This window comes from Acinonyx jubatus, chromosome B3 (genome assembly GCF_027475565.1).
Source record: "Acinonyx jubatus isolate Ajub_Pintada_27869175 chromosome B3, VMU_Ajub_asm_v1.0, whole genome shotgun sequence".
In the NCBI taxonomy this organism is placed as follows: domain Eukaryota; kingdom Metazoa; phylum Chordata; class Mammalia; order Carnivora; family Felidae; genus Acinonyx; species Acinonyx jubatus.
Window position 1 is genome coordinate 116,151,580 of NC_069386.1, and position 26,893 is coordinate 116,178,472.

General features: G+C 53.6%; 1 protein-coding gene and 1 long non-coding RNA gene across 11 annotated transcripts in view; one reads left to right on the plus strand and one right to left on the minus strand.

Annotated features, from left to right (window-relative positions):
- Window positions 1–528: 528 nt before the first annotated feature.
- On the minus strand, window positions 529–4,882 carry LOC113601374 (uncharacterized). 3 transcript variants are annotated; one of them, XR_008299509.1, is made up of 4 exons: window positions 4,395–4,882; window positions 3,122–3,183; window positions 2,296–2,627; window positions 529–1,712 (listed from the first exon to the last, which is right to left on the minus strand). It is a non-coding gene; the product is annotated as an uncharacterized LOC113601374 (long non-coding RNA). The 3 variants fall into 3 exon arrangements; XR_003422607.2 differs by having other exon boundaries at window positions 2,510–2,627; window positions 4,395–4,859; XR_008299508.1 differs by having other exon boundaries at window positions 529–2,627; window positions 4,395–4,822.
- The window catches only part of PAPLN (papilin, proteoglycan like sulfated glycoprotein), a 43,163-nt gene continuing 20,890 nt past the window's right edge, over window positions 4,621–26,893 (plus strand). For 3 of the 8 annotated variants that reach the window (XR_008299506.1, XM_053224670.1, XM_027066089.2), the window contains exons 1-15: window positions 7,141–7,283; window positions 10,556–10,627; window positions 12,928–13,043; window positions 13,882–13,942; window positions 14,183–14,285; window positions 15,804–15,934; window positions 16,764–16,887; window positions 17,260–17,340; window positions 17,425–17,597; window positions 17,718–17,841; window positions 18,236–18,362; window positions 18,735–18,800; window positions 19,346–19,553; window positions 20,134–20,316; window positions 20,512–20,653. Coding sequence is in view for 7 of the 8 variants with exons in the window: in XM_053224670.1 (XP_053080645.1) it covers window positions 7,143–7,283; window positions 10,556–10,627; window positions 12,928–13,043; window positions 13,882–13,942; window positions 14,183–14,285; window positions 15,804–15,934; window positions 16,764–16,887; window positions 17,260–17,340; window positions 17,425–17,597; window positions 17,718–17,841; window positions 18,236–18,362; window positions 18,735–18,800; window positions 19,346–19,553; window positions 20,134–20,316; window positions 20,512–20,653 (1,852 nt within the window). In the remaining variant the exon portion in view is untranslated. The other 5 variants (XM_053224671.1, XM_027066090.2, XM_053224672.1 and 2 more) reach the window with 4 other exon arrangements.

The window sequence follows — 26,893 nt, forward strand, 5'->3', positions numbered from 1 at the left end:
CGTTCTACTTTCTGTCTCTATGAACTAGACTGCTCTAGGGACCTCAAATTAGTGGAACCATGCTGTATTTGTCTTTTTGTGTCTCATTTATTTCTCTTGGCACAGCGTTCTCAGGGTTCATCACGTTGTTGTAGGTTCGCTTCAATAGAAAGATAACCACAACACCATCATAAACCATTACCCAATATATTTCACCCCTCCCCCCCAACATAGCACACTCCCAATCTTAAAGTTGATGTTCCCCCAATCCGTGCCTTGTGCTGTGTCTTTGGTGTCTTTCTGCAAACCCTGCTTTGAGAACTTCCTCCCCTACTCTAGCCACCAGTGCAGCCCAGTCACAACTGGAATTCAGGGTGTGTGCTGAGTGGAGGCCTGTGCTAAGAGCCTTCAGGGTCCCCAGAGCCACCCCCATCTCTCTGCTGCCCTCCTTTGTTCTCAGCCCCTGGGGCGGTTGATTCCTGGGAAGTTTCCATTTTAACATTGATTTTTGTTTACATTAATCTATGGTCTTCCTTTTATTATTTTAAATTTTTAAATTTTTTTTCTAATTTTATTTTTTATTTTTGAGAAAGAGCGGAGAGAAAGAGTGCTAGCGGGTGAGGGGCAGAGTGAGAGGGAGACCCAGAATCTGAACCAGGCTCCTGGCTCTTGTCAGCACAGAGCCCAATGGGGGGCTCAAACACATGATCCACGAGATTATGACCTGAGCCGAAGCTGGACGCGTAACCGACTGAGCCACCCAGGCGCCCTGTATTGTCTTCCTTTTAAAAATGAAGAAATTGCCATGCAGGAAGGTTAACTTGCCAGACACATCCCAGCCAGTGAGTACAGATGCCAGATTCCAACCCAGGCCTGGGGACTACATGGACTTAACACCTCTTCCAGCCCCACCGTCTCCCACCGCCTCCCCCACGATGGAATTCAGCAGGCCACCGGCCTCTGTCACCGTCATTAACATTGTGCTAACGTTGTGAACCCCATTTGTAGTCATGTTGTGTTTAATTTATGCAGGTCTACAATCCCTTATTTGCAATTATGAAATTCAAAAGGCTCTGAAAACCAAAAGGTTTCTCCTAGGCTTGTGAGTAGGTGTGGCCTGAGGCTATTCAGAGTCTCAGTTTAGCCTATTTAGGTGAATATTTGTATGTTTTGCTGCAGAGGTATAAGTGCATGTAGTTTTGTTGTTGATTTTGGTTGGTTGGTTTTGATTAAAGAAAGCTTCCAGAAAGTACTGGAGGTAGTACGTCATATGCAGTTTAGTAACTTCTAAAATCTGAAAAATGCTCAACCCTGAAACACATTTGGCCCCGAGAGTTTCTAATAAGGAATTGGGTCCTAGACATATGTAATAGGATTATAGTTATATACAGCTGTAAAAATAAAAGGCTTAGACCTAGTTTTATGTCCATGCATTTTTAAGTGGTATCATGCTCTAAAATAAGGGTCAGGATAATAGGTTCACAAATTACTGAAGTTAGAGAAGCTCCCCACCCCACCCTACCCCCCACCCCCCCCCGACAAAGTTAGTAGAATTTCCCCTTTCATTTAACTTGAGCATTGGGAATTGCGTTTCTGAATTGAGAGGTGCTGGTCCTCTGACTTTGTGAGTAATGTTTCTAGGCCTTTGGAACAAGGCACAGACACTTGTCAGCTTCCAGGCTGAGAATTATCCAAATACAGAGGCTGAAGCGGCAGAGGAGATGAGCCGTGCCCTGAGCGTGCAGTGGAGAGAGACAGAGAAGAAAGGATCTGAAGAGCTTTGGCAGCTGGCCTGTGGGGGTCCCAGTCCCCGGCCCTCCCTGGCAGCCCACAGGGGACAGCAGCAGCAGAGCAGGGGATGCTGAGGCAGAGGCACAGGGGTCTTCAGAGGGGGAGAGAGGACCTGCCCTGTCCCTGTCACTGCTGATAGGGGCACCGAGGCCACTGCCACTCAGCCATGGGACACCCACCCTGAGCTGAGGGGGACCCTCCGGGCCTGCATGCTGCAGACTGGCCCCACACCCCACATTGACCTTTGTGGGGGCCTGAGCTCTGAAGCCCCCTCCCACTTAGGAAGCAGAGGGTGGGCAAAGTGGGCTCCTCACACCTTCTTCCTTAATGTCTCCAGGAGTTCATGCAGTTAGCTTCTGCAGGAGACTGTAGGCCGACACTTACGGTGTGTGTGAGCGTGTGTGTGCACACACACGTGTGCAGGGGTGAGTGTGTGTGTTCCCGTGTGGAAGGAAAGGGATGAGATTGAGGCTGGAGCTGCTGGGCGGAAGCCAATCAGGAAATATTTTCTGGAAAGCCCCCTACCTCCCTCCGTGTTGCTGCCCTAACACCAAGCGTCTTCAAATGGCCTCGCCCTCCCTCCTGGTGCCCTGTCCCGGGATCTGGACTGAGGATGGGGCAGATGGGGTGGGTCTGTGTCAGGCCTGATGTCACTGAAGGACATCCCAGGATTTGTTCTTTCTCTCTGGGTGGCCCTCGTGTCTGCAGGAAGTGTCGGGGAGCTGTATTTCTGTCCCACCTTTGAGCATAAACCTCCCCTCCACAGGTCAGGTGGCTTATCTTATGACAGCACTTGTCAGATATACTGAGCTTTGGACTTCTTCTCATGGTCTTGCTCGGTGTTTCAAGGTCCTGACCTGGACATGGCAGCAACAGGGGGAGGAAGACAGATTAGTGTTGGGATCTGAAAGCACAGAGTCAAGTTGAGGGGCAGACTGGCAAGGGGCATTTAACGCTCCCCTCCCCCACCCACCCCCAACTTTGAATGACTCCAGAGAGGGAAATGGATAGATGCATGGGAGGGGGAGGGAAGAAAAGGCAGAGAGAGAAACAGAGAAATCCTCTCATGTGAAGTGTTCTTTTTCCTTTTGGATTTCCTTTTGCAGATAGTTTTATTCTGGATTAACACATAGCGCTAGAATGCAGTGCCCTACTAGAAGGTAAACTCCCCAAGGGCAAGACGGTCTGTGTGTTGCGACAGCTTGGGACAGCCGACCACATCTCTTCCCAGCTCTGTGCTTAGCGACATCACCTTGGTAGCCTGAAAACAGCCATGGAGTATTTACCCACGGAAGTTGATAAAGGCTACTGGGCAGCACTTTTTCCCTCCAGAGAGCTGGGTGTTACTTACACGTTTGCCACCACTGGACAGGTCTCTCCGCAGCTTCTGGAAGAGGAGGCCTTCAAGTGTCCCTGGAATGAATAAACAACCATCAGCAAGAGAGGGAAGAAGAGAAGCAGCATCCTCTCCAAGTCCAGTTAAACAAGCGCCGTGTGCCAGCAGCTGCACATCGGAACGAGGTTCCCATCCGGGCAACCTGCCGACTCTTGCTTCGTAGGTCTTGGCGGTCAGGGTGCAGCCATGCTCCTTCCTGTTGGGGTTGGCATCTACGAGGACTATTCAGGGTTTTCTCTGGGGATGATATGGGTCATTGTAACCTGAAAGTGGTGGTGGCAGCTTCCAGAGACCAACAGGACAGTCCTAACCAGAACTGCTCCTGGGCCGTGGTCTATGGCATTGGTGGGGACTCTGGCCCTTGTCTGTGCCTGATTCTCCAGGCTTCCTGTCCATTCCATGAGCTCTCAATGTCCTTACTTAAGCCTCAACTTGCTCAGCTGAGCCTCGCACAGAGGGTGGGTAGAGTAGGGAAGTACTTAGCCGCTATAAAGCGGCTTCCACTTTCCCTGACCTTGCAAGATTCACAATTTAGAGGGAGGAAAGGGACACATTCGTATCACTGTAGTAGTTCCAAAGTGCAATCCTGGCGCCGTGGGAGCACAGAGGTAGGCTTTAAGGGAAGGCCTCCTGGAAGTGGCCTATCCTTGGAGCCTGGAATGGGTTTCCATTCTAACCCAGCCTTACAAGAAGATCTGGCCACTTATTTCTAGGCTGTGTCCCTGGATCTGCAATCTGCTGAGATGATCCGGATGTAAAGAACCCAGGAAACAGGCAGAGGGAGCACGGGGCAGAAGGAACTTTTGCTGAGCACGCGCTTAGTAGGAGCTTTATAGCGGCTAAGTACTTCCCTACTCTACCACGCTCTGTGTGAGGCTCAGCTGAGCAAGTTGAGGCTTAAGGAGGTGACATGATTTAGTCCTAAGTTCACACACAGAGCAGAACAGGTTCCCAGTCTAGGTCTGTCTGCCTCCAAGGGCTGTACCCTCTTCTGCACCCTGGGCTTCTCAGACCAGCAGGTAGAAGGGCCAGGCAGAGGGGGATTTACAATGAGGGAAGGTCTCTGGTCTCACCCCAGAATCTTCTTTCTAAATCACCATTTTGTGTGTGTGTGTGTGTGTGCGCACCAATTGTGCACACAATTTTTGGTGAACAATTATGTTCTGGGCACCGTGCTCACACATCCTTCTGGGGTAGAGAACTTGAGGCTTGGGAGAGGACTACTTACCCAAGCCAGGAACTGCTGGAGCCTGGCTCCTTCACGCTGTGTGTTGACTCTCTGTTCCCTACCTTCTGGGTCTTCTTTGCAGCGGGGGTGGGGAGCAAGAAATCATGGGCCTGGGTGCCTGAGAAGGGATCACTGAGGAAAAACAGGAGCAGACCAGGAAGGTGCCTCAGCGGCCCCACCCCCCAGAGCAGGAGAAGCAGCTTCCTCCCACTTAAGGGACCTTTGACCAAGCCCAGAAAATTCCTGGCTGATGGGGGCAGGGAGTGGGGCTTCTTGAATGGAAGACGCTATTTTCCTTTTCTAGACAGGCTTTGGGTAATTCCACTCCCTTTTCTCTGCCAAGCTTTATCTTTGCCTAAGAATTCACACTAGTCCCCAGGGGCCCCTGCTACACAGCTGCTGCCGCTTCTTTCTTCACTGATGGGTAAGAAATGGGACAGATGTAAAATGCTTATGTTTTAATAAGCGTTTTGTCTGAGCATCAGTGACAACTTAGAGAGATGATCTACAGGGGCTGCCGCTCTCAATGGGGGCGGGGAGCTTCCTACCGGTGTTTCTCTGCCCGAAAGGAGGCCATGGGAGAAATGACCAGTGCTCAGGGTAAGTAAAGGACGGAAGGTATAAGAAGATGAGGGAGGGGGGGCTTGGGTGGCTCAGTCGGTTGAGCATCTGACTTTGGCTCAGGTCATGATCTCGCGGTTTGTGGGTTCGAGCCCCGTGTCGGGCTCTGTGCAGACAGCTCGGAGCCTGGAGCCTGCTTTGGATTCTGTGTCTCCCTCTCTCTGCCCCTGCCCTGCTTGCACTCTCTCTCTCTCTCTCTCTCAAAAATAAAAAAAATAAAGGAGATGAGGGAAAAGGACCTGCTGTGTGAACTCCCCACCTCCCATGTGGCCCAGGGCCAATGCTGTTTACCTCGGGGTAGGTGATTTTCAGTCAAAAAGGGATGGCAGGCAAGAAGTGCCTTTGCTGAGAAAAAGGACAATGGGGAAAGGAAATGAAGTGTATCACATGTATTGAGTCCCTACTTTGATCCTAACTAGTGCCTTGGGCACAGGTGATGGGGAGGCAAGCTTTGTCCTTAGCCTCTTACAAGGTGAGTCAGGGAGACTCGGGTTCCCACAGAGTGATGCACCATAAACTACAGCAGACAGGGACAGAGCCTGAGGGAGCGGGGCGGGCACCAATTCTGCCTGATACGGTATGGGGAAGGCTTCTAGAAGAGGTGAATGTCAGGGCCTTGAGGGATGAGTAGTAGCTTGCAAGGTAGAGTGGATTTTCAGAGTGCATTCTAGGCAGTGTGAAAAGCTGGCTGGGAGGGTAGCAAACAGCAGCCTGTGTGAGGAGAAACAGCTGTGGCTGAAGTACAGGCATACTTTGGAGATACGCCAGGTTCAGCCCCAAACCACTGCAATAAAGCGAATATCACAATAAAGTGAGTCAAATAGATTTTTTGGTTTCCCAGAGTATATAAAACTTAGGTTTACACTATACTGTAGTCTATGAAGTATGCAATAACATGTCTAAAAAACTAATTAAAAAATTTTTTTTAATGTTTTTAAATTTATTTTTGAGAGACAGAGAGAGAGAGACAGCATGAGCGAGGGAAGAGCAGAGAGAGACTGAGACAGAATCTGAAGCAGGCTCCAGACTCTGAGCTGTCAGCCCAGAGATTGACACGGGGCTCAAACTCATGAGCGGTGAGATCATGACTTGAGTTGAAGTCAGACGCTTAACCCACTGAGCCACCCAGTCGCTCCTAAAACATTTTTTTTTAAGTAAACTGTATGCCCAGCACAGGGCTCAAACTAACAACCCCTGAGATCAAGAATCGCATGCTCAGCGGGTTAAGCTGAGCTTTTGATTTCGGCTCAGGTCATGATCTCAGTTTGTGAGTTTGAGCCCCACAGGGGGCTCTGCACTGACAGCACAGAACTTGGTTGGGATTCTCTCTCTCCCCCTCTCTCTGCCTTGCTCCCCTCTAAATAAATAAATAGATAGATAGATAGATAGATAGATAGATATTTAAAAAAGAAAAAACAGAGTTGCATGCCCTACCAACTGAGCCAGTCAGGTGCCCCTAAAAAAAACATTTTTTTCTAATTAAAAAAGACTTCATTGATGAAAAATGCTAACTGTCATCTGAACTTTCAGGACATCCTAACCACTGATCACTGGTCACCATAACATATAATAATGAAAAATTTTGAAATATTGCCAGAATTACCAATATATGACACGAAGTGAGAAAATACTGTTGGAAAAACGGGGCCAGTAGATTTGCTTTAGGCAGGGTTGCCACAAACCTTCACTTTGTAAAAAATGCAATAAAGTGCAATCAAGCAAATCACACACACAAAAAAACACAACAAAAAAACAAAAAACCCCAAAACACAAAACCACGCAACAACCAAAAACCCTCAATCCTCCAAACCAACAACCCAAGGAGGCACAAGAAAGTGAGGTCTGCCTGTACAGAATTCAAGGGCGGAAGAGGCGGACGGCTGGACGCAGAGGTGTGTTGTATGTAAGGTGAGCATGGAGCGGGATGATACAGAGATGGATGGCTTAGAGGAAGTGGGACCAGGGTGGTGACTGATGCCCCCCCCCCCCCCAGGAAACACAGAATGGAGGGCAAGCCAAGCTCTGGCACAGACCCAAGAGGATGCAGCACGGGTCACTGCAGGGGGGCGGGGGCTTTCCACTGGGATTGGGGATGGGTGTCCGCAGGGCTGGCTGGGGCGGGGGGAGATGGGGCGGGGAGAAGCCAGCCAGCGGCAGGGAGAGAAAGTCCAACCTCCGCAGGCGTTCCGCGCCGCCAGGCCAACCTCCCATTCCAGGGGCGGGCACCGACGGAGCAGCGCTGCGTGCCCCGCGCGCCCGGAGACCCAGGTAGGAAAGCGGAGGGACAGTGCCCCGGGGGCAGGGGCGGCTCGCTCCGGGGCTGCTGCAGGAACGTGCCCCGCCTGGCCCGCAGGAAGAGCGGTATCGGAGGAAGTAGGGGGTCCCGGAGGGGAACCCGCCTCCGGCTCTGTCCACCGAGGTCACCGCTCCGCACCGCACCTCGGGCGGGGCTGGGAGGTCACCGGCGGGCGGGAGACGCCGGGAGCCACTGGGGCTAGTGGTGGGCGGGCGGACGCAGCCGGAGCCCCGCGCAGACGCCGTCCGCCCCATCGGACCTTGCCTCGGTGGGACGCCTTTGCCGCGCCTCCCAGGCGCCGGGCCCAGGAGACCGAGCGTGCCCCTCCCGGAGGTGCCGTCAGGGCCAGCACGTGCCCGGTGGCCCTGGCGCCTCGCGTGGGAAGGTCACCTTTCCACTTTGCGGGGGTCTGCGCCCGCGCGTTCCCGGGCGGGCGGGTGGGGGGCGCGGGCACGTCCCCGGGCTGGGACTGCGGACCGCTGGCGCCTCCTCATGACCGACGTGGGGAAGATTCTTGCGTGGGAGGCAGACGGGGAAGGGTGTCGCACCGGCCTCGGGCGTCTCCTCATCCGCTGGGGACCCTGCGGACACGTGGCGCCTGGCGCGCAGGGACCCCAAGTACGGGTCGCGGGCCAGCCCCCGCGAGGAGGAGCAGACGGGCTTGGCCTCCGCTTCGGCCCTGGTCCGGCACCGCCGCGTTCCTCGGGGACACGGTGTGAAAGGAGCCCCCACTGTCGGGCGGGTGCGCAGCGGGCCCTGCCCTCGGGCAGTTGGGGGAGCCCCGCAGAGTAGTCCGGTGCCCAAGACCCAAGGCTGGTCTTTTTTGCGTTTTTCTCCCAAGTGAATTGAAATAGCCTTCCAGGCTTTCCAGGACCTTGGGATTGCATATGCGGGCCTTGATCTAGTGTAATTGCAGCCGTGGTGGTGGCACCTAGTAGCAATTTTAAGTCCAGTCTTTCTTCTGTCCTTCCGTCTCTCCCTTGGCTCTGCTCACCTCCGCCCCTTAAGGCAGCCGGCTTTAGAGAAGCATCTCCCCAACACTCATCTTGGCATGAGCCCTAGAACAGTACGGTGCTGTTACAGGAGCTGCGGGGCGGGGTGCGCAGAGCAGAGGTCGTCCTGGGCGGTGGGGTGTGGGGAGAGAAGGCCGTCCCCCCTGCCCCCCGCCTGCAAGCCCCAGGAACCTCTGATTTGACTGTGAAAATAACGACCAAATGAATCAGTGTTTGTGCTAAATTAACGAAGCATGTACGTCGCTAAACGTGCCAGGTTACATTTTGCTGAACTTGGCTTGTGTGTGCTCTGTTTTGTCCTTGTAAAATGAAGTCATTTTATGCTAAAAAAAAAAAAAAAATTAGAACATTGGTAGAATTACAGATTTGTAAATTTGAATTTACAAGTCAGTACTCGCTTGCTGTTTTGTACTGAAGGAGCAAATTGCTTATGTCATTCTTTGGTACAGTGCACAGACTGAACACACACACCACACTGGGGTTTACTTGTGGTGACTTTCTCGTGCAGAGAAATGCTGACTTGGGTTTACAGTAGGGTTACAATTGACATTTTTAAAGCATTTGAGCTTTGAAAGCATCTTGGGAGAGTTTTTTAAATGCAACTTTTAAAAATGTTTATTTTTGAAAGAGAGTGCGTTGGGGCGCCTGGGTGGCTCAGTCGGTTGAGCGGCCGACTTCGGCTCAGGTCATGATCTCACGGTCTGTGAGTTCGAGCCCCGCGTCGGGCTCTGTGCTGACAGCTCAGAGCCTGGAGCCTGTTTCAGATCCTGTGTCTCCCTCTCTCTGACCCTCCCCCGTTCATGCTCTGTCTCTCTCTGTCTCAAAAATAAATAAACGTTAAAAAAAAAATTTTAAAAAAGAAAGAGAGTGCGCTGCCTTCGCATGAGCGGGGGAGGGGAAGAGAAAGGTAGACAGAGGATGAGAAGTGGGCTCTGTGCTCATAGCCTGATTCTTTGGGGCTTGAACTCAAACCTGGAGATCATGACTTGAGCCCACGTTGGGCGCTTAACTGACTGGGCCATCCAGGCGCCCCCAGAGAATTTCTTTAAAAAAAATTGTATATATATATATATATTTTTTAAGATTTTATTTTTAAGTAATCTCTACACCTAACTGTGGGGCTCAGACTCACAACCCTCTCATGAAGAGTCGCATGCTCCACCCACTGAGCTAGCCAGGCGCCCCTATATTAACAAGTTTTAGAAACAACTGGTGTGATGGATTAAAAAAATTTTTTTTAATGTTTATTTATTTTTAGGAAAGAGAGAGAGAGAGAGACAGAGCATGAGTGGGACAGGGGCAGAGAGTGAGGGAGACAGAATCTGAAGCAAGCTCCAGGCTCTGAGCTGTTGGCACAGAGCCCGACACGGGGCTTGAACCCACAAACCTGGAGATCATGACCTGAGCTGAAGTTGGATGCTTAACTGAGTCACCCAGGCATCCCTGTAATGGATTTTTAAAAAGCAATCTCTTGGGGCGCTTGGGTGGCCCAGTCGGTGCAGCATGCAACTCTTGACTTCTGCTCTGGTCATGATCTCGGGGTTCTTGAGATAGAGCCCTGCTTGGGCTCTGCGACCTGAGAGCGTGGAGCCTGCTTGGGATTCTTTCTCTCCTCTCTCTGCCCCTCCCCCACTCATTCTCGTGCTCTCTCTCTCTCTCTCAAAAAAAAATAAACAAAAATTTAAAAAGCAACCTCTTGCTAAATTAAAAATAGGCTGATTGCTTTGATTCTGAACCGTCTTTCAACAAGAAGTATTTTTTTAAACGCTTATTTATTTTGAGAGAGAGATGATGTGAGCAGGGGAGAGCCAGAGAGAGAGGGAGAGAGAGAGAATCCCAAGCAGGCTCTGTGCTGTCACCACAGAGCCCTACGTGGGGGCTCCATCTCACGAACCACCATATCTTCACCTGAGCGGAAACCAAGAGTCCGACACTCAGCCCACTGAGCCACCCAGATGCCCCTCAACGAGAAGTATTTTTAATTGCCCTCTTTTTTTCCCCTTTGAATCGTGAAAGAAGATACTCTTGGACTTTTAGAAGCCAGGAGTAGGCCTTCTCCACTTCCACCCCCCCTCCCTGCCGACATGAGCGCCACTGAGCCCCATGGCCTTCCCTCTGGTCCCCCTGTGGCTCTCTGGTCACCTGTGGGCAACAGGGAGGGAGGGATGCACCCCTGCCCACCCACTGACCGGTCCTGACCCCTGCCCTGCCCACCCCGGCCTCTCCCACAGGCTGAGATGCAGGCCGAGATCCGGATGTTCCTGCTCGTGCCCCTGCTGCTGGCCCCGGCCCCTGGGTCCTCGGTGAGTGCTGCCCTTCCTGGCCAGGCTCCCAGCTTGGGAGCAGGGAATGGGGGATGGGGAATGCCCCAGGGTTTAGGACCAGGGAGGAGCCCCCCCACCGCAGCTCAGAGCCCTGTCCCTGCAGGGAAGGCCAAAAACAATAAAGTTCTTTTAAAAGCGGATGGCACCTTGAAGGGGTCTAGTCAAGGTGCCCGGAGCTGCCCGCCAGGCTGCAGGGTGCAGTTTGCAGGAATGGCAACTTGCCACTGCCCTCCCCCCACCCAGTAGTCTTCCAGGGAGGAAGGAAGGGGAGGGGGCTGTGCTGGCACAAGCCAAGACGCAGGCTAGATGGCTCATCCCATCTGCAGTCTGCCTGGGACAAAGTGGGCTGCCCCTCAGCTTGACTGTTTGTGCTTCGAGGTTTGTGGGTGCCGGTCATTCCTCCTCGCTGGGGGCTGGCATCCAGGGCAGAGATGGCCAACAGACCTCTCTGAGATGATCAACGTTCTGAATCTGTGCTGTCCCGTAAGATAGACACTTGGTTACTGAGTGGCTACACGTGGCTACTGAGCGCATGACATGTGGCTAGTGCAGCTAAAGAACTAAGTTTTTTCTTTGATTTGATTTCTTTAATTAACTTAAATAGCCACACGAGGCTCATGGATATTGCATTAGTGCAAATTTAGAGGACACGGGAGCCCACTGGTGATCAGTGTAGCTGTTTTGTTAACAGGGCCCGAAGAACAGCTTCCTGGAGAGCAAACCTGGGGGCCTGAGGTTATATGAAAAATCTTCTAGATGGCAGTGCAAACCTCCAGGAGAGAGGGGCCACAGAGCTGGGCTTGGTCCTGGGAGCTGCTCCTGCCAAGCTCCTGCTGGCATTGACTGGGTGGAAGGCACGGAAGCAGACAGGTCCCATCCTGCCCCCGGAGAGTTCTTTGCTAGGGGGACCCCCACATCCCTGTCCATCGTCTGTGAGACAGACAGTCCCTGGGGAAGGAGGGGAAACGCCACCTCTGTAGAGTGTGAGTCAAGGATGAGAAGGGGCAGGGCCAGGCAGCATGGGCCACAGTCAGAGTGATGGGTGGGCTAGAGGCCACCTGCCCATGGCCACCTCTGCCACCCCATGGTCCTTGCTCCCTAAATGTCACACCATGAGATCCTTGGCACAGGCTTTCTCTGGTGCCTGGGCATGAAGCCATCGCTCAGGTGGAGGGGCTATGTTGCCAGAGTCAAGGCCCCGGGAGGAAACCCAGAGCCACCCCCTAACAATTGTGTGACCGTAAGCAAATCATCAGGCCTTAGATTCCCTTTAATTGGGGGTTATAATACCCACACTCAGGTTCCTGTGCAGGTGAAGTGAGTCAAGGTGCACAAAACGACCTGGGTCCTATTAGGTGCTTTCTGTCCTAGGAACACCTGAGCAACCTTTTCCTGCCTCCTCCTCCCCACACCATGTGAGCTCAGGTGGGGCCTAGAACTCTCCTCCGCCCCTCCACTGCACGCACCCAGCTCAGCTGCCTCCTATTTCTGGCCTCAGCCAAGGGCAGAGCCACCACGGGGTCCCCGAGTGCTTCTTGGCTCTTCTCAGTGCTGACAGGGGTTAGGGATGAATAAAGCGGATATGCACCCTGGCCATCATGCCCAGTCACTGCCTGCCAACCCCAGGCTGGTCAGGAGTGGTTTCCTCTGTCTCCGTTTCCACCCACTCACACCTTCTCTCACCCCCACCCCTGCACGGCACAGCACAGCCCTGGGAAGAGCGCAGCAGGAAAGGGGGCCCCTGAGTTGCCCTGGGAGGAGGAAGTCAGAGCAGGAGAGACTGGGTACTGAGAGCAGGAGCAGGTGAGGACAGGCCAGCAGGAGGATGGGCTGGACCCGCTTATTCTGGCTCCACACCATCAGCTTGTGGTTTGAGTAATTATAGAGAAACAAAACATGCCTGTGCTGCCCGTGGCTGAAGCCAAATGTGCTTTCGTTCCTCGGGGAGACAGTGTGGAGGAGTAGGTAGCCCGGCTCTAAGATCTGGCAGGCTTGGTCCCTCCCTCCCATCTGCCGGGCAAGTGGATGTCTGCTTCGTGGGTGCTGGGCACAGGAGGCCAGGGCATGCTTGCAGTAGGGCTTTTGGCCCCTTATGGTGAAAGCTGGCGAGTTCTGTAAATTAATGTTCAGGGTGCCTGGTGTTCTTGCCGAGTCCTTGAAGGGCTTTGGCTCCCAAGGTGAGATCGGGGAATGTTTTTAGGCAGGGGTCCTCTGGGGAGCCCCAGTGCCCTTGTGGGGGGCTGAGTGACTCACACTCCTCTGCGTGTCTTTTCCTCCAGGCTCCCAAGGTGAGGCGGCAGAGTGACCTCTGGGGCCCCTGGGGCACCTGGGGCCCCTGCAGCCGGACCTGCGGAGGGGGCATCAGCTTCCGGGAGCGCCCCTGCTACTCCCAGAGGTAGGGGAGGCTGGCCGGGGCCAGCCTGTTAGAAGAGGGCAGGGGGCAGGCTGGTCGGGGAGTCCGCTGGTCCTGAGCAATAGGTTTGCTCTGGGAGCAGCATCGGTGGAATATTTGGAATCAAGTCCATTTCCCACGTACGTACACTCTGATTCCAACAATCAACCTGATTTCAGGGGAACTAGAGACAGGCCTGCCTCACGTGCCCGAGTCTCTAGTTCCTCATGCTTCAGGTGGCAGGTGCAGTAAATTCTTGGTGAATTACTGAACGATCTTCAACAATTGCTAACCTGTGCATTTTCTCCACCTGCAGCCTCTTTAGGTATACGTGTCTCCCACTTTAATAAGTGAGAGATCAAGCGCCTATGTGCCCTGCACTCTGATAGGTGCCATGGCGGGTGGGGCACAAAACAAGGGGGTGACCCTTTGCCTGTTGGTGCGTTACCTCACTATTCTTGAGAACCTTGCGTGAAGAGGAAGAGACATGAGCTATTATTCTAAGCACCTTATGCTCATATACACCTTAAATGGCAGAATAACCTTACCAGATATGCATATATTGCGTCTTATTTTATCTCCAAAGGCAGAATTGGGGTCTTCTTTGGAAAGCTGCTTTAAGAGGCCGAGTAGCCCCGAGTTAGAGAAAGTCCAGAATAGGCTGCTGAGTCCAGCTTCTTCCAAGTATAAACTCGGGGCTCATTACACCTACCTGGGGGAACCTGTGCGTGCACAGGCATCCCTCCTCTGTCCAGCGGGGCCTGCGGGGGAGCCCCAGGAGGAGGAGGGGGTGTTGGTTGGCGGGGTCCGGGCCTTCCCGGTGCGGTGTTCTCATCCTCAGGACAGACGGAGGCTCCAGCTGTGTGGGCCCTGTCCGGAGCCACCGTTCTTGCCACACTGAGGTAAAGCTCTGGGACCCCTATCCGGCTGACCTCCCAGTCCCCGGGGCGTCCTCCCACTGGTGTACAGCCTGGGCTGCGGGAAGCCCCTTCCTCACCCCACACCGCAAATGACAGCCTCCCCTCCAGCAGCCCAAAGCCCCAGCAAGGAGGTGCTCTGGAGCTGCACCAAGCAGCAAGGAGGTGTGGGGGTGGGGGAGGAAGCACCCACCTGCTCCTCCCTTCCCTGCTGGCCCCCCGCAGAGTTGCCCCACCGGTGCCAGGGACTTCCGGGCCGAGCAGTGTGCCCAGTTCGACGGCCAGGACTTCCAGGGAAAGCGTTACAAATGGCTGCCCTACTATGGGGGTAAGTGGCTGTCCTCCGCACCGGTGCCCCTGCTGCTGCACCCTGCCTTGCTCTGCACTGCGCCCCACCTGTTTGGGATCTCCTCCGTACATTGATCTTCCATTACACAATTCCTACCACCATTTTACAGATGCTCTGTCGAATACATTAAACAACAACAACAACCTTACGGTGCCACCGTTCTCCTGGCGTGTGCCCACTGCAGCACAACAGCCGGGGTCATTTTGAGGTCTCTCCATCCTTTTTTCCATCTCTGTTTTTCAAACAAAGCCATGAAGGCCACGTCCTTGCCATGTGAAGCCCGGCTTTGTTTGGCCTGCTCCAGAAGTATTCCTCAAGGTGCACAGAAGCCTTGGGGAGGAGGAGTGCTGGTAGGGTGGGTCCATGTTTGGGCAAACTGCAGGCTGGGGCTGCAAGGGGCTTGGTATGGCAAGAGTCCATTTACTCAGGATGTCTGGCCCCCAAGGGCTTGCTCTGAAGAGCTTTGAGGAGAGTGGTTAATTTTTAGAGCAGCACGGTTTCGGAAAAAACACTTGTACGTAATTAAAACATTTTAGAGGCGTCAGAAGATTCCTTAGGCTAATCCTGAATGTTAGTTTTCACTGCCCATTGCAAATGACTCCTGGGAAGTATGGTACTCTGGATTCCGAATCAATGAGCATTTATATCCTGTGTGTACCAAGGGATAGGGAAGAGGGTCTTGGCTAGAGGAGTGGCCCCAGGGGAGCCTGTTGACATTCTTTGCTCTGCCTGGATAATTTAAATGTATCCGTATTATAGAAAAATAAGGGGGCACCTGGGTGGCTCAGTCGGTTAAGCGTCCAGCTCTTGATTTCAGCTCAGGCTGTGGGCTTGCGGTTTGTGAGTTCGAGCCTTGCAGCAGGCTCCGTGCTGACAGCGTGGAGCCTGCTTGGGATTCTCTGTCTCCCTCTGTGTCTCTCTCAAATGTTTACAAAAATTTTTAAAAAGAAAAAAATTGGAACACAGAGGAAAGGTTAGAAAGGGTCATGCAAGGGATGCCTTCTTTGGTGTTTCACAGGATTGGTCTAGCATTCCATTTTAGCATTTTTCACGTTATTTTCTCTATATACATTTACGCATTTATAGTTATTACATAGCACCATTTTGCATCGTGTGTTATAAGCATCTTCACACGTTACCGCATAGTCCTTGTAATTCTTTATAGCAAAGTCAACGTGCATAGTATTCTATGAATAATTTCCTTAGAATAGCTGACTGTTAACACATGGGCTTGTCTATAAGGATGAGGTAGACCTCTTCAAGTGGCTGGCTTTTTATCTTGGGGTTTTTCTTCCACTTGATCCCCAGGAATGCAGCAGTTTTGTGGCCATCCCTTCTCCCTGGGGTGGGGCGGGGTTCTGAGCCACTGCGGGGACTGCTGCAAGGGCTTTCTCTCTCTGCCATCTGTGTGATTCTGGCCCCTGCCCATGCTTCCCTGTTCCTAGGGTAGGACTTGGTGCTTGCCCGGGGTCTCAGCTTTTCCCTTTGCCTGCTCAGCCCCGAACAAGTGTGAGCTGAACTGCATTCCCAAGGGGGAGAACTTCTACTACAAGCACAGGGAGGCTGTCGTGGACGGGACGCCCTGCGAGCCTGGCAAACGGGACGTGTGTGTGGAGGGCAGCTGCAGGGTGAGTTGCGCCCCTGCCCACCTCCCACCTGCTCCCCGCCTCCCCCCATGCTGCCCATCCTGGCCTTGGGCTTATTGAAGGATGTCCCCCTGCCCACCCCCCACCCCCACACCCCTGTTACTCAGCCTGGGGCCCCACTCAGGCTTATTGCAGGATGTCCCCTGCCCCACGCCAGCAGGGCCAGTGGCTCTCATGAGCTTGATGTCTTACCATGACCAGCTTCTAAGGTGTCTTTGCATTGTAGATGCCCTAGGACCTTTTTACCTTTGCCCTTTGAAAACTTGAGCACCGGGATAAGAGCAACCCTCTGGGTGGCAAGTTACAAAAGCCCAACTAAAACTGACAAAGGGGGGGGGGGGCGGGGAAGCCATCGGGGGATGGGCTGGCGACTTCAGGTGCCTGGATGAGATTGCTGGAAACGTGAGGTGTGTACATGGCCACCAGCAGCTCCAAGCTCTGGCTGGAGAGGGTGCCCTCTTTCCAGGAGTTCCAGTGAGCTGGGGCTCCCTCTGATTTGTCTTGGCTCGGGACGTCCCGTGAACCACTCTCTTTGAGCAAGGCGTAGAACCTGCTGATTTGCCCACACCCACCGTTGGGGGGCTCTGTCCACACTGTGGGAAATGAGGTGTTGTTGCCAGAGGAGGGGAGACGGGTGCTGAGCCGGCAGAAGAGGTAGATGGCCGGCCACAGGCTAGATCCAGTGGTTACTCGGCCTCAATGGCTGATGAGTACTCACTGCTCTTCCCTGATCTGACCAGCGACCAGCGTTTGGATCCTGGTGTATCTGTGACTCCCTCTGGTCTTTTTCATCTCCTCCTCTGCCCGGTAGGCCGTTGGCTGTGACCACAACCTAGACTCATCAAAGGAGGAGGACAAGTGTCTGCAGTGTGGGGGTGATGGCACCACCTGCTACCCTGTCACAGGCACCTTTGATGCCAATGACCTCAGCAGAGGTGGGGGTTCTCTGGGGGCCCACAGGCCGTTGAGACGAGGGTGTGTTGCCTGTCCCTTCCTCTCCTGCCTTCCATTCCATCCGAGTAACCCTCATGGCACTGGGAGGGTCCAATCTGGCAAGTGTGATCTCACACTGCCACCAGCTGGATGCCCCTGCTCAACCCTCCCCCACGGTCCCCATTTCCTCCCCCCTCCCCCCTCCCCCCAATCCCCAGTCAGTTTGGGCACCCAAGCCTGCCGACCCTTCTCGCCTTTGCGGGGCCACTTTCCCTTCTGGAGGACTCTTCCCCAAGCTGCCCAGCCCTGCCTGTCCCTGACCCCGTCTGTGCTGCCGGGGCATGGGTGGGCCCAGAGTATCCTTGCCCCTGCAGGCTACAACCAGATCCTCATAATTCCCTCGGGGGCTACCAGCATCCGGGTGGAGGAGGCGGCCGCCAGCAGGAATTTCCTGGGTGAGTGGTCCGGGGCGAGTCTGGGCTGTGGCAGGGCGGTGGGTCCTGCCCCAGCTGCTGACCGGGCGGCTCACCTCTGCGCAGCGGTGAAGAGCATCCGTGGCGAATACTACCTCAACGGGCACTGGACCATCGGGGGTGCCTGGGCCCTGCCTGTGGCCAGCACTGTCCTGCACTACGAGCGAGGGGCCGAGGGGGACCTGGCGCCTGAGCGGCTCCTGGCTCGTGGCCCCACCTCAGAGCCCCTAGTCATTGAGGTGAGGGGCTGCCAGGGAGCGGGGCCACCTGCTCCCCGAGAGGCGAGGTGGGGGCCACTGTCCTGCTGATGAGGAGGGATCCCACTGGGGGCAGGCCTCAGTGAGGACCCTCCCGCACAGCTCCTCAGCCAGGAGCCCAACCCAGGCGTGAGCTACGAGTACCACCTGCCCCTGGGCAGCCCCCGGGCCGGCTTCCACTGGAGCCACGGCTCGTGGAGTGACTGCAGCACCGAGTGCGGTGGAGGTGAGGGCAGCCCCGGGGAGATGGACACGTACGTGGGACATTTGCATGTCTTGGGGGTCACCTGGAGGAAACCCAGGGGTTGGGCACTCCATGAAGGGTCCCCCCCAGTTCTAAGCTAAGAGAACCAAAGAAGGCTTCCCCGAGGTGGCAGCGGAGGCTGGGCTCGGAGCCGATGACCATGCATCGTAGTAGGGTTCCATCACCAGCAGATCATACTCCTCAAACCTCAGTTTCCTCATCTGTAAATCAGAGATGACGATGGCACGTATCCTAGGGGGTCGGCTGAGAATCAAGATGACACTTGGGGTGTGTCCAGAATGATGCCCAGCCCAGAGAATGCGTTTGGTGGAGGCTGACTGACCCCCCGCTGCCCGCGATGGCCGGGCCTCTACAGGTCACCAGTCCCGCCCAGTGTTCTGCACCACTGACAACGAGGTCTACCCTGACCACATGTGCCAGCCCCAGCTGCGGCCGACTGACCACCGCCCCTGCAGCACTCACCCCTGTCCGCAGACCAAGCGGTGAGGCCTCTGCCAGCCCCCTCCACCCATGGTGGGGCCCGGGCCCTTGGATAGGAAGGCAGTGTGGTCTCTAGGCCACTTGAGCAAACAGTTGGGTTGGTCCAGGTCTCCCTACAGCTGTGGCCAGAGTGGGGCAGAGGCAGCTGCCACGGGGGGAAAGCGGTAGAGGGGCACGGGCATGAGATCCAGGGCTGTTCTGTCCGTTCACGTGTGCCCAGTGCTCAGAATGTCCAGGCCGGTGGTGGGAGAGTGGGGAAAGGTACTGGAGGCCCTGTCTGAGCCAGCAGGGGACTTGGCAGATGCCAAGAAGTGGGCCAGGGATCGGGCCAGAGGGCCTGTGGGCATCAGCCATGCCTTTGTTCATGCACCAAGGACCTCTTACCTGCACCAGCCCAGAGCGTGGCACCTTGCTGGGGCCCAGCGTGCCTGCAGGAACAGGTAATCTGCAGGCCACAGGCTCCCTGCCACGTTGGTGCAGTCCTTCCACTCTCATGGCCTTGGTGGCAGCTGGCCTCTCGGGATGGTGGTGGGCTTGGCTTTGCATGGTGCACTCGGGGCTGCCCTGTCCTCTGGTCCTGGTGCCGCAGGGCCGGGCGGTACCACTCCACGAGTGGGTGAGCACGACCCCTCTGGGAGATGTCCCAGCTAAGGTCAGATGCAGTGGCAATGGAGTCTGGCTGGGGACGACAGGGCACCTGGTGAGAAGGAGAAAGGGGGATCGAGTGAGGACAGGAAAGCTCAAACGGGCAGCTAGGCTCCATGCTGTAGGGACCAGTGCTCGGTGGTGGGAGATGGCAAGTGGAGGGCTTGGCCTTTGGTGCAGAGCTTTCTGCCTCCCCTCCCCCCTGCACCTGTCAGGCCTAGATTGGGGCCGGGTTGGGGGATCCCCAGTCCACTCTGCGTGTGACAGCCGGTGCCAGCTTGGGCCTGGGCTCCGGCTCCTGCTGCTGGGCCAGCCTGACCAGATTCCTGCTCCCTGCCAGCTGGAAGACGGGGCCCTGGTCGCCCTGCTCAGCCTCCTGTGGCGGCGGCTCCCAGTCCCGCTCTGTCTACTGCGTCTTGTCTGATGGGGCTGGCGTCCAGGAGGCCACTGAGGAGGCCGGGTGTGCAGGCCTGCCCGGGAAGCCCCCCACCATGCGGCCTTGCAACCTGCAGCGCTGTGCATCCTGGAGCGCGGAGCCCTGGGGAGAGGTGAGGCCCCTGCCTAGAAGGGGCTGGGGTGGGGGTGGAAGGAGGGGAGGAAATCAGGTGCTGGGCCTTGGGGGCCTGGGCAGCAGCAGAGTCTGACTGGGAGGCTTCTCCTCTGCTGGGGAAATAGATCCGGGGAGGTAAAGTGACCTGCTAGGCGGTCTTGGGAGCTGTGGCCAAGGTGGGGGCTAGGAGGAGCTTCTTGGACTCTTCCTCCTTCTCCAGGATCCCAGGCAGGGTGGGAAAGCTTTGCCTTGGCATGAAGAAGCAGCTGAGCCCATTGTTTGGGGGCGAGGGAGGAGCTGGTACTGTCTGGGGCTGCTGGTCAGCTGCTTCTGGCACGTACATATGTCCAACTTCCGAACGAGGGGATGTGGAAAATGTACCTAAGCTTGGTGTCAGCAGCCCTGGTGTAGGCTGTGTGGCCTCAGAAGAGTGACTCAGCCTCCCTGAGCCCAGGAACCGGACGTGGGCAGTAGAGTGCTGTCCACCCTCCGTGCCGGCAGGTGCGCCTCCAGCTGTCTGCCCTGGCATGGCTCCTCCGGGCGAGGATGAGCTCCTGCTGACAGCCTGGTCCTTACAGTGTTCTGTCAGCTGTGGTGCCGGGATCCGGAAGCGGAGTGTCACTTGCCGGGGCGACGAGGGGTCTCTGCTCCAGGCGACAGCGTGCTCCTTGGAGGACCGCCCCCCCGTCTCTGAGCCCTGCGTGCATGAAGACTGTCCCCCCGTCAGCGACCAGGCCTGGCATGTGGGCGCCTGGGGTCTAGTGAGCACTTGCCTCCTTCCCTTCCATGGCTGCTGCCCAATCCCGGCCCCTTGGGTCTCTGACAGGTGGCCGGACACTTGACCATGCTTGGGTCTGACCTGCATTACCGGGCGTGTTCCCCCTCCCTTCCTTGTGGGGACCCCCAGCCTCAGGGTCTCTCTCCTTCTGTTTGCACGCCTACCCCGCGGGCCCCAGTGCTCCAAGAGCTGCAGCTCGGGCACTCGGCGTCGCCAGGTCGTCTGTGCCCTCGGGCCGCCCAGCCGCTGTGGGAGCCTGGCGCAGTCCAAGCCTGGGGAGGTGGAGCCCTGTAACACACAGCCCTGCCACCTTCCTCCAGGTGAGGACGGGGTGGGGGTGGAGGGGGTGTGGAGTGTGCCTGGCCTGACCTCTTTCCTCACCACGAACCAGCCAGCGCTTCCTAAGTGCCACCCGGGCACCGGCGGGGCTCCTGCGTCTCTGTCTGCTGAAGGCTTTGCCGCCCGCAGCCTCTAACTCTGTGCAGCCCCGTGATCAGCCCGGTTTCCCCATCTGAGGCCGTGTCCCCATCCCACCCCCCAAAGCCCACGTAACTGCTGTCACTCTTGGGATTATTTCCTTGTGCCGCAGTGATTGCATACGGCTTGTCAGGCCTACTGGCTTCCTTAAGTTCCCCCGCCCCCCCCCCCAGAACTTACCATGAGGTGGGTACTCGGTAAATGTTTATCATCGAATGACTGCGTGATTGAGTACAGAGGAGGGAGGTGGTCCAGGAGAGCTTGTCCTCACACACTGCTCCTGCCCTTGTCTTCCCCTTCCCCTCACCCCCATCCTGACTGGGAAAGATGTCCCAGGTACGAGGAGCTGCAGGACAAAGGGCCCAGAGGCCGGTACTTGCTCGGTGTGAGGACGGGATATAGAGGAAGAATGTGGGTTGGGGCTCAGCTGGGAGGAGGGGAGTGTGGGTGGCAGCCCCTGATACCGTAGGAAGGTGTGTTTGGCCCTGACGTGCTAGTGGTGAGGGCCCCGTGAGCCACGATGGTAGACCTCCAAGGGAGGCCCCTGCCACGGTGACTAAGAGCAAGTTGTCTGGAGTTAGCAGCTAACCTGAGTTTAAGTCTCTACTCTCTGTTGCTGACCAGCCACGTGGCTCTGGGTGAGTGCCTCTCCTCTCTGATTCTCGATTTGCCCACCCGTACAGTGGGGTTAATAAGGGTGCTTTTCTTACGATGGTAACTTGGCACTGTGCCTGAACACACAGAGCTTGATAAGCAAAGGGTCGGAAGCAGTGGTGGTGAGGCCGTGTGGGGGCCCCTGGGCCAGGCTCCTGGGGTGCCTCGGCCTGGCCTGGCCTTTGTGGTGCATGAGCAGGAGGGCCCTCCAGCTCCTCTGAGTCCAGCCCCCTGGAACCACTGACACCTTCCTGGAAGAGGTGGCCCTGAGCCTGCCCCAGAGAGGCATTCACATAGGTAGAAAGGAAGGAAACAGAAAGCATTTCAGGCCAGGCTGAAGTGCAAAAGAAATAACCTTCACTGCTACTTTTATAAAAATAATCTGTGTTCGTTGTAGAAAATTGGAAGATATTAGGAAAGCAGCATATAGACAAGTGGGATTGCCTCGATCCCATGCGTTAGTGCGATGAATCGAGTGTGTTTCCTTGTTTTGTGTATGGGATTTTGTGCATGCTTTCCCCCCTTACAGCCATTTGGTGTGTGAACGTTTTCTCATCTCCTGACTTCTCGACAGAAGTCCACGATGGGCGGGAAGTTAGAACTTAGGTGGCTTCTGGGGTGTAGGTACTGTTACTAACGCTGTGGTGCTAACTGGTGTGCCCAGGGGAGTCCTGCGGAAGCCTCTGTTCCTTCTCTTTCTAGAGCAGCACTTGCTGGCAGAAATAGAGGGCAAGCCACATCTGTTACTTAAAATGTTCTAAGAATCGCATTTAAAAAGTAGGAAGAAGGGGCGCCTGGGTGGCACAGTTGGTTGGGCGTCTGTTGATCTCAGCTCGGGTCATGATATCAGAGTTCATGAGTTTGAGCCCCACATTGCGCTGATGGTGCAGAGCCTGCTTGGGATTCTGTCTCTCTCCCATTCTCTCTCTCTTTGCCCCTCCCCCTCTTGTGCGCCCCTGCTCGCTCGCTCTCTTTCTCTCTCTCTCAAAATAAATAAACTTAAGAAAGGAGAAAGAAACAGGTGAATTTATATTAAATAATGTTTTGTTCAGGGCGCCTGGCTGGCTTTGTCAGTAGAGCATGTGACTCAATCTCAAGGTAGTGGGTTAAGCCCCATGTTGTCGGGTATAAAGATTACTTAAAAATTTCCTTAATTTAAATAGTGTTTGGCGGGAGGCCCCTGGGTGGCTCACTCGGTTAAGCGTTCGACTTCGGTTCAGGTCATGATCTTGTAGTTCGTGGGTTCGAGCCCCACATCGGGCTCTGTGCCGACAACTCAGAGCCTGGAGCCTGCTTCGGATTCTGTGTCTCCCTCTCTCTCTCTGCCCCTCCCCTGCTTGTGCTCTGTCGCTCTGCCTCTCCCCCTCAAAAATAAACATTAAAAACATTTTTTTAAAATAATGTTTTATTTAACCCAATTAAATATTTTTAACATGTAAGCATTATACAAAATGGCAGGATATTTTACATTCTTTTTTTCACAAGATTAAAAAAAATAAATCTTCTAAATTCTGTGCATCACTCAGACAGCATGTCTTAATTCAGTTGCTAAAATTTCACTGGCATACTTGATCTATATTTAGATTTCATAAAATGTACAGTTGGAAGAGTAGACTCGCATACTGAAGTTGTTCCAAACATACTGAAGCATTTTCCACTAAGTGAATCGAGCATCAGTTTTTAAGTGTAAAACTAAGTTAATTCTAATTAGAATAAACGTAAAACTCAGTTTCTCGGTCACTCTGGTCACATTCCAAGTGCTCAGTAGCTAGCTCTGCCTGAGGCCAGTAGGGCCCCAGAGCCAGCCCTCAGCCAGGGTGCGGGGGTGGTGGCAGGAGGTCTGTCCAGGGTAGGTGGGGCTCTTAGGGCTGGGGACCTCAGGCCGGGACTGCCGATTAAATTTGTCTGATAGGGGGGCGCCTGGGTGGCTCAGTCGGTTAAGCGTCCGACTTGGGCTCAGGTCACGATCTCACTGTCCGTGAGTTCGAGCCCCGCGTCGGGCTGTGTGCTGACTGCTCAGAGCCTGGAGCCTGTTTCAGATTCTGTGTCTCCCTCTGTCTCTGACCCTCCCCTGTTCATGCTCTGTCTCTCTCTGTCTCAAAAATAAATAAACGTTAAAAATAAATCAAAAAAAAAATTTGTGCGATAGGCCCAGGGGAGCCATTGAAAGCTTTGCAGGTTGATAGTGACACCGTGAAAGCTATTTAGGAGGACAGTCTGAAGCGGAGCCTGTGGGAGCAGGACCCTGGCGGGGAGCAGGCTGCAGAAATGCAAGCGCTCACAGGGCCCCTGAACAGGAAGGGCCAGGCACTTGCCCAGCAGAGCCTGGGGCCCACGTGGTGCGTGGGAAGGGGCCCCGGACTCCAAGTTAAGCGTGAAAGGTGGGTGAGAAGAGGGGAAGCCGGGGCAGGGTGGGCTGGGCAGAAAGGTGCCTTTCAAGTTGAGCTGACAGAGGGGCCTGCTGGCTGGGGCCTGTGAATGCGGTGCTGGGGGTGCCCTCAGGAGATGACGGAACTGGGGAGAGAGTGTGTCTGCCTTCTCCCGGGGTTCGGCCTGGGTGGGAGAGGCCATGAAACGAAAACAGATTTTACTGCGTATCTGCTAGGGTCTTCCGGCCCTAAAGTATTTTTTGAATATTCCCTGGGGGCTGGCAAGAGCTAGTCCTTGTGGAGATGGAATTTTCACTTAGTTTTTATAACTTTGTTCCATTATGTGGTAATATGCGTATTGTGGAAAATTTGAAACACACAGATAAATAGAAGGAAGTCCCCCACTCCCATCCTGCCACCATACCCCCCCCACCCCCCCCCCCCCCACGAAGTGCTCAGAACCTTTCACCAGGAGCATTTTGGGGTGAGTGCTGTTATGCATCATAAAAAAAAATTCCTGTTCATACTTACTCAGCCTTTTGTGGTTTTCTCCATTTTATGACAAAAAATCTTTTTGATAACTCTGAAGTGGTTAAGTATATACCATAAAATTCACCCACTGGAATGGTATAATTCATGATTTTTCGTAAGTTTATTACCAAGTTGGACAATAAGGTGGTGAAAAAAACCTCTCATGTTTCTGAGCAGACCCTCATCTGCTCAGGAAGACAGGCCTGGTTGTTTGTTTAATTCCAGTATATTTAACATACGGCATTACGTTAGTTCAAGGTATACAATGTAGTGATTCAACAATTCTCTACTCCGTGCTCATCGTGGTAAATGTGCTCTTAATCTCCTTTACCTATTTCCCCCACCCCCCACCCGCTGCCCCTCTGGCAGCTATCAGTTCTCTGTGGTTACAAGTCTGTTTCTTTCTCTTTTTTCTTTGTTCATTTGTTTCTTAAATTCCACATATGAGTGAAATCCTAGAGTAGTTGTCTTTCTTTTATTTTGCTTAGCATTATACTCTCTAGATCCATCCATGCTGTTGCCAATGGCAAGATTTCATTCTTTTTATGGCTGAGTAATATTCCATTGTGCATATGTACATCTTCTTTATCCATTCATCAGTCGATGGACACTTAGGTTGCTTCCAAATCTTGGCTACTGTAAATAATGCTGCAATAGACATAGAGATACATACATCTTTTTGAATTAGTGTTTTTGTATTCTTTGGGTAAATAGTAGTAGAATTACTGGGGGTCATGTGGTAATTCTACTTTTAATTTCTTAAAAATCTTTATTTTTGAGAGAGAGAGCACGCAAGCAAAGAAGGGTCAGAGAGAGAGAGAGAGAGAGAGAGATACAGAATCTGAAGCAGGCTCCAGGCTCTGGGCTGACAGCACAGAACCCGATGTGGGGCTCAAACTCATGAACTGTGAGATCATGACCTGAGCCGAAGTTGGACGCTTGATGGACTGAGCCACCCAGACGCCTAGTTTTAATTTTTTGAAGAAGGCTGGAGAAGAATTTTAAACATACAGAATAGTTGAAGGACTGTATAGCAAGCAGCCATGTACCCACACTTAAATTCTATACCTGCTATTTTGTTATATGTGCTTTTTCATGATTTACTCCCATCCCTTCATCTGTCAATCAAATTGTGTTTTTTTTTTTGAAACAAGTGTTTTTAATATGGAATTTTTTTATTGAGGTGAAATTCACGTAACATACCGTTAACTGTTGCAAAGTGTATGCTTTGGTGCTGTGTACTCACAATGTTGTACGATCACCCGCTCTCCTCTGGTTTTAAAATATTTCATCACCCATAAAAGCACCCTGCTGTACCCCCTTAAGTAATCACTCCCCGCTAACCCTAACTGCCTTCCCTGGTAAGCTGATATGCTTTCTGTCTCTATGGATTTGCCTGTTCTGGATGTATCGTATAAAAGGAATAATACACCTTTTGTGCCTACCTTTCACTCAGCAGGATGTTTTTATTTTTCTCAATTTTATAATTTTGAGAGAGAAGAGAGTGCGGTGTGGGGGGAAGGGCACAAAGAGAGGGGGAGAGAGAATCTTAAGCAGGCTCCACCCCCCCCCCAAAAGGGTCCGATCCCGTGACTGTGAGGTCATGAGGACCTGAGCTGAAATCAAGAGTCAGATGCTTAACCGACTGAGCCACCCAGGCAGCAGAATGCTTTTAAGGTTCATCCAGGCTGGAGCACACATCAGCACGACCTCTTTCTTATGGCTGATAACAATTCCATGGATATGCCACAACCTGCTTATTCATTCTTCTATGGATGTATATCTGGGTTGTTTCCATCTTTTGGCCCTAACAGATAAGACTACTATAAATGCTCATGCGTAAGTTTCTGTGTGGACATGTGTTTTCATTTCTCTTGGGTGTATGCCTTAGAAAGTGCTAGGCTCTATGATAATTCTATGTTTAACTTTTGGAGGAATTGCCGAACTGTTTCCATGGTGGCTGCACCAATTTACATTTCCACCCGCGGTGCCTGAGGGTTCCGGTTCACCCACGTCCTCACTGACATTTCTTCAGCCTTTTTTTTTTTTTTTTAATTTTTTTCAACGTTTATTTATTTTTGGGACAGAGAGAGACAGAGCATGAACGGGGGAGGGGCAGAGAGAGAGGGAGACACAGAATCGGAAACAGGCTCCAGGCTCTGAGCCATCAGCCCAGAGCCTGACGCGGGGCTCGAACTCACGGACCGCGAGATTGTGACCTGGCTGAAGTCGGACGCTTAACCGACTGCGCCACCCAGGCGCCCCACTTCAGCCTTTTTGATGACTGCCATGCTAGTGGGTGTGAAGGAGTATCTCACTGTGGCTTTGATTTGTATTTCTGTAATGACCGATGATGTTGAACATCTTTTCGTGTGCTTATTGGCCATTTGTATATTTTCTTTGGAGAAATGTCTGTTCAAGTTCTTTGCCCATTTTTAAAATTATTTTTTTTAAGATTTTCATTTTTTAAAAGTTCATTTATTTTGAGAGAGAGAGAGTGAGCAGGTGCACAAGCCGGGGGCGGGGGGG